Source organism: Botryllus schlosseri, chromosome 2 (assembly GCF_051294905.1).
Source record: "Botryllus schlosseri isolate E-star chromosome 2, Bs_hap1, whole genome shotgun sequence".
NCBI lineage: Eukaryota > Metazoa > Chordata > Ascidiacea > Stolidobranchia > Styelidae > Botryllus > Botryllus schlosseri.
In genome coordinates this window covers 17,565,479-17,576,912 of record NC_137237.1, presented here as the reverse complement: position 1 = coordinate 17,576,912, position 11,434 = coordinate 17,565,479, and the positions used below count along the sequence as shown (strand labels likewise).

Sequence of the window (11,434 nt, the reverse complement as noted above, 5' to 3'; positions counted from 1 at the left end):
TTTTCGTCGCTACTTCTACTTCTACTACAGTAGCTTTGTTGACTACTTTGACCACCTCTAATGTTAGTTATCTACAGTTAGAGTAAAGGATCGCTGCTGATGCGTGTCATTCGACATCCTCCTATCTGTTCGTTACATCGCATTGTGTCTTATCGCAGTGTACGTTGTGTGTAACTTGTTCAGATGAAAATTATAACCCAAAGATTGTTGTTGTTGATGATAACTGACCACATATGTCCGGGTCTGGATTTTAGGATAAAAATTAGACATTACGTACCTGGAAAAATTTCGAGTTCGTATTTTAGCATTTCGCCTGGGGCATTCAAAACAATTCAGCTGTCAATCATATAAATGTCAAGGGTTCGATAACATTTGGGAATAGGAAACTTGCTACTACTATACTATAGAGTATACTCTATAGTACTACCATATTTTTATGCGATAAACAGGGTATTTATCGCTGTGTGACATCAATTGAAAATAGTGAAATGCTGCGGCGTCTGCCATTCTGCCAGGTTAGTTTACTTTACTATACAGTATGCATGTATGAATTTGTGTCTTTGGTATTATCACACGTTTCAATTCAACACCTTTCTTTACGATGCCTGTCCGATTGTGTTGACTCCTCTTGTGTTTTCATGCAGTGATGAGACATTAATTAGAAAAGATTGATCGATCATCAACATGGATCATATCGGCATTATGTTTACTTTAAGTCTGTCTTGTTTTCCATTTGTGTTCAATTAACATATTAGGCTACAGATTAAACCTGAGCCGTTTTGGCAGCTGTCAACATTCCAGAACAGTGGTTCTCAACCTTTTTGGCTTCGCGGACCCCTTTTGACCGTCACGGACCCTCGCGGACCCCCTCAAGTTTTAGTTCAATTTTAGCTCTATTATGGGGCAACTGTCTTGTGCAAATATGAACTGTAGGCTTGTGATAAACAGCAAAATAGTGAATTTTCTTGAAGATAACATCATACCATTTATGTAGAAATTGGTGGACTTTTATTATTTAAAAGCTAATTTTGCTGCTGTATTTCTTGAAGTACGTGGTCGTGTCTTGAAAATCCGCGTCTTCGTTTTGATATGAACGAGGAGTGCCGAAAACCATTTCAGCAAAGATAGGTGGAAGCTAATGCAATATTAACACATAACGGCTCCGACGATACTTTTGGTGTGATCGCAATATTTATGGCACCAAAATGAAGAAACACATATTTTATGAACATATCACGTCCAGCATCTACCGCAGGGGCGGGAAACATACGGACCGCTGGCCGGATTCGGCCCGCGACGGCATTTTGATCGGTCCGCAGAGAGTTTCTACACTCGAAGTGAAATCCTAAGCTAAAAGTATGGAGAAATTTTATGCTCCAAAGAACGGATCCAAGTTTTCCAACCAGAGAAAGACTGTCATGAAACGACTTGTTCTGTTCTGGTTTACATATATATTTACGAGCAAACATTTTCGACCACGAACAATTGAACATTAACAAGACAAGGCTTTATACCAATATAACTGGTGATATGAATTTCAGGGCTGGAGCGTAATGCCTTGATAGCAACGAAACACTCCTTGTTCATCAAAAAATCAGCCTCGTCGATAGGGCATCCGCAATAAGAATGCGCAAAATCTGATATCCGAGCTTTAAGAGCAGGTATATCATTGTCCGATTTATGACGATTGTCAGCCGAAAATATTCGGGTTCATTTCAATATGAATATACTATTCAATTTTATAATAAAGTTCTGTACTTCCAAGAAGCTGTTCCCTGCATTGGGCAATTATTGAAATACTTCGGAAATTTTTATTTCAAACGACTGTTCACTAATTTGATGAGACTGTCAACTTCAAATCGAGAAGTTTTCGCAGACATTACGAAGTCACCCTGATTGACGTTACTATTCCCATATCTTAATTTTTTCCACAAACCCCAATAAAACGTCTATAAACAGCAATATCAGCGGGTTATTGGAAAACTGGCAATGGAAATGAGTTTCAACACTTCGATAGTCCATGTCAGACGATTATTATGATGATATGAGTCATGAGGTTTTAGCAGCTGTGGTGCGAAACTGCCTCATGCTTTATCAAATTAAAAAATATAATAAAAATTAGGTTTTTAAAAATTTAGAGGTCTCGCGGACCCCCTGAAATTGCTTCGCGGACCCCCTGAAATTGCTTCGCGGACCCCCGGTTGAGAACCGCTGTTCCAGAATATCTAATAGTATGGTTGGTTGCAACATGAACAGGACTGAAATTACAGAGAACAGACCGATCATGTGCTATACCAGAGGAGGCCCCCGACAGTGTGCATAAAATGGTAACAACACAATAATGTCGACTTGAATGTGGCTATTTTGATTTAAGGTATATGAACATCGATTGATCCGGTCCGCTTCAAGATTGTTCAGTTCCGATCAGAAAAATGCGATAGCCAACGGGCCATCGTTAGAAGAGTTTGTTGTTGGGGACGTAGTTGAAGAGGACAGCTGGCAGAACTACTCGGAAAAACTAGTCAGAACAAAAGGTGTTAAACGGTAAGCCGATAAATCCTTGATAGAATGCAGTACGTGTTTCCGTCAGATGTGGTCAGCATCTGTAACGGAATACTTCTACTTTTTCAGATTGTTCAAGTAAGTTTTTTCTACTTGCATCACTACTGAAGTGGGTTATGTTGTTGAAATATTTCCACTTCCATTTCGACAAGATTGAGGCGAAATTACTTGCATTTTACAATTTTTATTTTAATAAGCTTGCATCACATTGTCATAATGTGCACATGAAATAGGTCCTGTATGACGACACCTGAATATATTTTTGAAGATTGGGCCAATTTGTAGCGCATGATCTGGCATTTTGCGTTATTGTTGAAGATGTAGTCTCAAATGTACCCATCTCCAAGTAACTGCTAAACCCCTGAACCAAATGTATAGTTTCTGAAACTATACTTACTTCAGTACTTTTCAGATCTTTCATTTTCTCCTTCTACCTCAAGTAGGAACCTCTACTTCGGCTTATATTTGAGTAGCAGCGTTCACTACCTGATGACGCCATATATAGTTTTCTTACATCAACTTCAACACTCCGTTCTACTGCAGACTCAGGCTTCCTCCGTGGCTAAAGACCAAATTTCCCGAAGGCGACAATTACAAAAGACTGAAATCTGATTTGCGAAAGTTGAATTTAAGCACAGTGTGTGAGGAGGCGAGGTGCCCCAACATTGGCGAATGCTGGGGAGGTGGTGAACATGGTACGGCTACGGCTACCATTATGGTAAGTTGCGTCTTCAAATTTTACTGCTTGGCTCGCTACTGTCAAAGTCCGCTTTCGTGACGCAGTTGATGGGAGATACGTGCACCCGGGGATGTAGGTTTTGTTCAGTGAAGACTGCGAAAAACCCTCCGCCTCCCGATCCCATGGAACCCGAGAACACCGCGCACGCCATCGCCAGCTGGGGTTTGGATTATGTTGTTTTAACATCCGTGGACAGAGATGGTGAGAGTTTCCAAGTCTGATTTTGTGGGTCAATGACAGTTTAGCAAGTGGTTCACTGAGAAAGGTGGTCAGACTGGTCACTGCATGGAATCCCTTCTAGAATGTAGTAAATGAAACTTTTTGGAAGATCACAAAGCACCCGACTACAAATAGTCGGTCCGGGAATTCGTATCTGCATATGGAAACCTTGGAGCAAACATGAGCATTAAATCTCACTTCCAGTTCAGTCATCTTGACATATTTTCTGATAATATCGTTGATCAGAGGGAATAAAAAGGGGAAAGGTTCCACCAATACACCAAAAGAAAGATATCAGTGCAGATGCGACAAACATATGACAGGCTATTGCTGGAACCTTTCGAAAAAACTGCACTAAATTGCTTACAACCGAAAAGAGTACAAGAACCAATTTTGCTTTAGGATAAGTTATTAATATTATATTCCAACTGATTATTTTGAATTTAAAATAGGTGGTTGACATAAAACTGATTCAATTAATGCAACGTTATTTGAGTTTTTAGGTAAATACTTATGTCACGGTGGTTTGGTCTGTATCTATGGTTGGTCACGCTCGAGTCACCTCGTTGGATGCGAGAAGAAGTGCAATCACGAACCATTCTTTCCGAAAGCGGTCGTGCCGTAAACAGGGCTTCCACGACGCTCTGAATCGGACTCTAATTAATGTAATTTCTCATTTAGAGTATTTGCCAACGTATTTTTTAACGATACGCTATAGTCTGGGTTGTTTGATCGCCATTCTACAATACACACAAAGGGAAACTTATAGTGTCCGGACTATATGCAGTCAGTTAGGAATCGAAGTCAGTTATACTCGCAGCGATTGCTCCAGTCCAACTCGCCGTCGAGTTGTATCAGTCTCTGTGAAGGACTGATTGTGTCATTAACAAGGACAACTTATATACATGATTGAAGTTTATTTATGTACATGATATCCGTGACAGTCTCCAGTAATGATAAATCTAACACCCCAAAATATAATTCTGTTGATGTATTTTGATTTAAAACAGTCTTCAGCGTGTCCAAATAACAAGTAGGTTGAATTTCTGAACTTTATAGTACGACGGAGCTGATTTTTTGTCCAGCCCATACAGCGAAAATATGAGATTTTTGTCAAAATAGCCCCGTGGACTATCTCCAAAAATAGGGCCAGTTTAAAAAATCTAAGGTCATATTTGGAATCAGTGCCCTTCAGAACCCCCAAACCCACTCTTACTTTGTCTGCCTAAAAATATGTGTTGACCAGTAAAATGAATCCTGAAGAAAAATGGGGCGGGTTTTCTATCACTGGCGACATTTTGGTCTTGGTACAGTCAGGTTCTTGAAGATGCTGGTCAATAACGTTTGGTAGGCCTAATTAGGGACTACTTCGACACACACACCACATCCAGGAGTGCTCCCCATTATCATTGTTTACACTATGATTAAGGAAAGGAAATGACGTAGTTTATTTTTGTCCTTGATGTTTTGCCGCAAGTACACCGACTCGCGATATATATACACACAATCTGTGCATATGCCGCTGGACAAGGAAGGTGCAGATATAGCCATGTATGGCATTCCAAGTCTTGCACCAACCCTCCATGCTATCCCAGTAATGCATGAGCGCCAATCAGGAAAGTCATGGATACCAATGTTGCTAATCAGGTCTTTGGTCTGACCCGACGGGGATCGAACCCATGACCTACCGATCAAGAAGCCGCACACTTCACCATTACGCTATCTTGTCGGTGAACAACAATTTCCATGATACTATGTTGATGTCCATCGCTGTCTCTGGAAGAGGGTAAACAGGGTGTGCATAGGAGTGGAGCCCACGTCACAGGGTAATTTCTTAGCTCTTAGTGATGCGCAGCGCATTGACGGATTATAAGGGTAGCGCAGCTAAAATAGGTTGATTGGTTGTTATGGGAGCCCATTCTCGGTGTGGTCCGTGAAGAAGTACCCACGGGGAATTATTGTGTTGGTCAACTTCCCTACAAACACCAAATTCTGCAACGGGTGTTTGTGCATTTAATGGTCAGATTGGTCACGAAAATATGTTCAATCAATCGCAATGGAGCCTGTTCGTGGCATGGTACCTACTTGCACTTGTTACTTGCCAGACTATTTTACCATAAAGTCTACTCATTTTCATGGCAAAATATAGTTGGAACTGTAATGCAGGCCTACATCTATTCACTGACAACCGTCGGAGAATGCAGCCAGTTTTTAATGATTTCTGTGAAAACAGCCAAAAGGCAACCCTGTCACCAGAGAGATATGATATTCTTTTTCGCCTGCACCATCGAGATGCTATGACGACGGAGTTGCGATACGGCCGTGACGTCATCTAGTCTGCACCCCTGTTTTTTTTTCTCCTCCATGCTATCTGTGATTGCTGAGTGCCTAGCAGGATAGCTGTGGATACCAATTTTCGAGTCTTTGGTATGACCCGGCCGAGGATCGAACCCACGACCTATCGATCGAGAAGCCGGACGCATAACCATTACACTATCTCGCCCAGTATCGTTAAAATGTTGTAACATCACCCCTTCGATGTTGGCAGATATGCCGGACGGTGGGGCGGAACATTTTCGAAACACTGTGATCAACATCAAGAAGTCGTTGAAAACCATTTTGGTCGAATGCCTGACGCCGGACTTCCACGGAAACATGCGTTCCGTTGAAAGGCTCGCGACGTCTGGTCTGGACGTATACGCCCACAACATTGAATGCGTACGGAGCCTGACGTGGTAAGTGTTCTGCGTCATTATAATTGAACACGTCACAATGAATGAGCAATAGGGCTGTTCAAAAATAGCTTTTTTTCAAATTTTACTGGCTACTTGATAAAATGTTGGATTACATAAAAAAATGCTGCACACCAATTTTGGTTCATTTCCAACCAGTGGAAGTGGAGTTTTATGTTGTAGAAAATTCTGGATTCAGTTGATAAACATAAATATATATTTTATTTTATTTTACTGGCTAGTGGGCAGTGGCTACCCTAGGTTGTCTGACAAAACGATGCAGGACAAATTTGGCTCGATCCCAACCAGTAGAAGCAAAGTTATTGATGTTCAAAATTTAAGATTTCAAATCATAGTATTTACGGTTGGTAGATCTATAATAAATTATTGAAGAATTTGCCGCCGTAAATACTATTTTTTTCAAATCCAAAATTTTGTACTCCAATAACTTGGCTTCTACTGGTTGAAATTGAGCCAAATTTGTTGTAGATAACCTATCAATTTGGGGTATCTAGTAAAATTTGAAAAATTTTTATATCTATTTTTAATAAATGAACCCAGAATTTTCTACTACAATAACTTCACATCCACTGGTTGGAATTGAGCCAAAATTCGTGTGCAGCGTTCTTTTCTAGGTAAACTAACAATTTTATCAAGTAGCCTGTAAAGTTTCAAAAAAAAAAGTTATATTTGAACTTATTGAACAGCCCTATTTTGCAAGGAATTGAAAGACAGCCGCAAAGATTATGATCGAACACTGTTACATCGAGCATTAATACTAGTGAAACACCAGTGGGCCGAGATGGAACATACATTGATAGACCGGACCTTCTCTCTATTCATTACATCATATTATTCGTCGTGAGTGGATGACAGTGATAGAACTGCTGATTGTTGTTGTGACCATTGCACATTGCTCAGATGTACGTCAGAGATGGTCAGCGAGTGGTTATGTTTTAGACTGCTTCCGCTCATGCTTTTATTTTTGAAGCAAAAATCTTTTACTTTTTCGATTTTGTCATCAGATAGATAAATTTGCATCATGTTTGTGAGTAGCAGTCTGGCGTTGCAGTTCACATTTACGGTACTATGTTGTGCCTGATTGCTGCGCCATTAGACATTCCCTCATTTGTCTCCATTTGCAGTTGTCACCTGAGGTGGTCAAAGTAGTCAGCTTTGCTATCTGCTAAGACGTGTCAAAACTACTTCAAGTGGAAGTGAAGTGCAAAATGAAAGATCTGAAAAGCGGTTTCAAAATGTGTATTGTTATTCGCAGGTGGCTACATTCTGAATTGCATAAGGCATCTTTGCGACTGATGCAAAATGACTGAGGACACTAAATACCGTAACTTTCGAAAATATATTGAGTTCATTTATACGGGGGATAGTTTGCTCCTTTGTAATGCCAATTTCAATAAACTTATCCCAAAACTGCTTTCTATTTTGCAAAGTCAAGTAGCAGTAAAGTGAAAGTAGTCGAATACGAAAAATTAGAAATGCTTCTTTCTTGCCACACCCTGCTCTCACCAGCAATCTTCTAGTAACAGTCTGACCCTTCAGTCTTACTTTACAAACTCATACTCGGTACCTTTTAAACCTTCCATTCCAAGCTTAGCTCCTATTGCGGTAGCCTTGGTGCTAATTGTGGTATACTTTCATACCGTATACATTTCAACCGCTGTACACATGTTTCGACAGGCTAGTCCGTGACCCCCGTGCGACCTACGATCAATCTCTGGCTGTTTTGAAACACGCAAAGGAATCGAATCCCGATATTTTGACCAAATCATCAATCATGCTCGGATTCGGAGAGTCTGACGAGGAGGTTTTGCAAGCCATGAAAGGTAAGTATATGGAAATATTCAAATCTCCTCTTCAGTCCTGTGTTAAATGTAGCCTACGATACACACCAATCCAGCGATGCTTTGTGTTATTGTGGTGCTGAGCATTGAGCAAGGATGGCATTTCACGACCAATTTGTCAATATATTTTCAAACCATTGGGCGCTACAAATAATATATTGCGGCCAACTGTATTTGGCTGTGGAATAGTACACAAATTATACATTGAATTCGAATCGAATGCAGTTTTATAACTTATGTTAATGTATACGCGATAAAGCGAAAGTTTTTTTGTGATATTGATACCGTAAACCGGGGTGACTTTGGACAAATTTCAACAATTCCGCTTTGTATCTTGGAAATGCTAGGGTGTAGGGGAGGCAAGTTTTGTGTCTTTCAGGGGTCATGGAGCAAAGATTAGAATTACCTAATCCAAAATCTTCATGGTCATAAATAAGTACCTTATTTTTGTAAATTATCCGTGTCCAAACTTACCCCTGCATGTGGGGTAACTTTGGACAATGTATTTTTTTGTATGCCTTTACACTCTATTGTTTATGAAACCTCGTAAATGAGGCTTATTTGGTAAGATTTGATGAGAGCAGTGGTTAAAACTGAAACAAAATAGTATATGTCTTGCCTATTGCTTGATTTTTACCTAATCCCCTCCCCCCCCCCAAAAAAATTAGGTAGTTTATGAAGGCTAATGCCCCCTTATTCATCCCTTATCTCAATTTTCCCTCATGCCTTCACCAATTGGGACTTATAGATAACACATGGTGATAAGGGGTATCCCACTGGCAGTGTCAGCAATCGTCAGCAAACATTAAGCATGTTACCGTGATTTATTGCCGATTTCAAATATATTACTGTTCTTTAAAAGATACACTTTCCCTTTCTTATGTCCTCTGATGGATATATTTGTCGTAATTTACGATATCCCATATTCAGCAGGCGCATCTTTAGGAGTATGTGATTAGTTTTTCAAGTAGCTTACACCCGATTACAATCTCTCAGCTCATTGCCTACCCATTTTTTCATATTTTGTTAAACTCTTAATTTTATAACCTTCTCATTCCATTTTAAAAAGTCATCAGGCCGGTAATAAGGAATATAGTTGACGTTACACTCTGACACAGATGAAGCAGCCACTTTCCAGAGCTCTAAATATCACATTTTCCACTGTCCAAAGTTATCCCGTTCTGATAAAATTTGACGGGGTAACTTTGGACATCACATTTTATTGTATTGATCTAAGGGTGAGCCCACTGAGATTTTTGCCATGGCTTAAGACTATTTAGAGGTATCTGCTGCCAAGTTTTGAATTTATGAATCACATGCTATCTATGTTTGGTTGTAAGAAGTTTAATGGCCATCAATTTTAATGAAATTGACCCCCGCCATTAATTTATCAATGTTGGGTCAAGTCTATCTGGTAGTGAAATGAATCCACCTTTTATTGAGACTACTTGTGGTACTCTTGCCTCATGAAAAAGAATTGGACATCCAGCGGTAACCCTTTTCCATCAATAACCATTTAAATCTTTTACTGCTTAATGTCCAAAGTAACCCTTAAGTCCAAAGCTACCCCGGTTTACGGTAGTTGAATGCTGTTACCTCTAGAAATGATCAAGCAATAATAATACAAATCACAATTTTGCGATGTCACTGAAAGACTTTCATTTTTGCTGTATTCAAGTCCATTTAGCTGTAAAAGCATCAAATAACTTTAGAACCTTGAGAAATACCGTTGATTAATAAAACAATAAGAAGACTAAATCAAATTTCCTCCGACGTTCCTCCAGGAATAGTCTTTAGCCGTATTCAAGTCTATTTAACCCTGAAATTTCCGTGTTTAGTTGCGATGGCTCTGCATGACCTGTAACCCTGTTGCCATCTTCAGACCTCAGAGCTAACGATGTGGACTGTGTGACCCTGGGACAGTACATGCAACCCACGAAAAGGCACACAAAGGTACAGGAATACGTCACTCCAGAAAAGTTCAAGCACTGGGAAGACATGGGACGCGAGCTCGGATTTTTATACACGGCAAGCGGTCCGTTAGTACGGTCGTCCTACAAAGCCGGGGAATTCTTTATCAAAAGCTTGATCGATAGGCGGCGTTCGAAATCGAATTCCGTCACATGATCACGACTGAAGCGTCGTAGTGGACCCATCTATTGCAGGAGTAGTGTACAGATATATTTGAAACAATACATTGTTGTAAAATCAAGATTGTCTCGAGATAACTGCAGGGTGTAGGGTTCAAGCGAGCATAATTGACTTGAGTTAATTTAGCCATGGTGACAATGTTTCTCCACATGTCATAATTACGATTGTCCACGTTACTTATTTGAGTTGGATGTCGATTGATATTTACAATTGTTCTGTGGTGAAAATTCCATTGTAGGAATATCGCAGGGTTATTGATCAAGTGAAATTAATTTGAATTAGTTCTGTGCGAAATATGCATTGTACTTCAGCGCACAGTGGGCACACGGAGTCAACTTTACGGCAAAAATTGATAAGGTTCAAGTTCGCTTAGTAATTTAGCATTCGTTAGTTCTCGACTGAAAACTGTTGTTTCAATCATTTCAGTCAGTGGTCAGCGAACCACTGCCGGTCCGTGAGGAGTTCGTTACTGGTCTGCGATAAATATTATTTTGAGGGCAAAGGGTTGCCGAAAAGGTTGTTCAAGCGACACGTATGGTTGAAGCAATCGAGCCTGACCCCTAACTCTTACCTATTCACCAGAGGTTGAATTCACTTGTCTAGGTTACAAGTTCAACCGTGATATAATCTCGCACCTTTCACATGAATTCTCATAGGCATCTTACTAGATTCTTGCTCGTAAGGATCGGTCGATTTTTTCATGAAACCGATTGCTGTACAGTAACAGCAATTACTCATAGCCCTGTCTGCATCATAGAGCCAAGTCATAAAGCTGCTGGTTTGTTTATATGTCAAGATTCTTGTTAAACTGTACTGAAATAAGTTGCCGTAATTTATGATCCAAGGTTGCCATAATTTATGACCTAATCATTGTAAACATGACAAGGTCAACAGTAAATCTCGGAAATAAAAGTAATCCTGATCACTAGAAAGGACCCTGCATGATGCTATGACACGGCTTCGGGTGAAATGAGCGTTCTGCACAATTACTAAAATGATGAATGTGCCTTGAGAGAGTCTCGACATATTTCACCGACCCCAACACATGTAATAATATAATTGAATACCTTATGAAACAACGGTTGGTGAATAAACCTCAATACAGGGCCGATACACACTACACAGCTTGTGAGATCAGGGCCATAACTGCCGAACCCCAATTGGCAGGG

At 40.1% G+C, this 11,434-nt stretch overlaps 1 protein-coding gene across 1 annotated transcript; it reads left to right on the top strand.

Annotated features, from left to right (window-relative positions):
* The first annotated feature begins 325 nt into the window (after positions 1 to 325).
* LOC145433899 (lipoyl synthase, mitochondrial-like) lies at positions 326 to 10,326 on the top strand. The gene is made up of 8 exons (XM_080311153.1): positions 326 to 390; positions 421 to 515; positions 2,375 to 2,544; positions 3,106 to 3,280; positions 3,346 to 3,502; positions 6,069 to 6,255; positions 7,951 to 8,096; positions 9,997 to 10,326. Exons 2-8 carry the CDS (start codon positions 489 to 491, stop codon positions 10,239 to 10,241), a joined length of 1,107 nt encoding a protein of 368 aa, XP_080167279.1. The 5' UTR covers positions 326 to 390; positions 421 to 488; the 3' UTR covers positions 10,242 to 10,326.
* Positions 10,327 to 11,434: the final 1,108 nt, after the last annotated feature.

Excerpts from the sequence above, each read along its gene's own strand:
- LOC145433899 (XM_080311153.1), top strand. The coding sequence starts at position 489 with ATGCTGCGGCGTCTGCCATTCTGCCAG. Across the intron at positions 3,281-3,345 it reads CGGCTACGGCTACCATTATG|TTGATGGGAGATACGTGCAC; the intron begins GTAAGTTGCGTC and ends TTCGTGACGCAG. Across the intron at positions 6,256-7,950 it reads TGCGTACGGAGCCTGACGTG|GCTAGTCCGTGACCCCCGTG; the intron begins GTAAGTGTTCTG and ends ATGTTTCGACAG.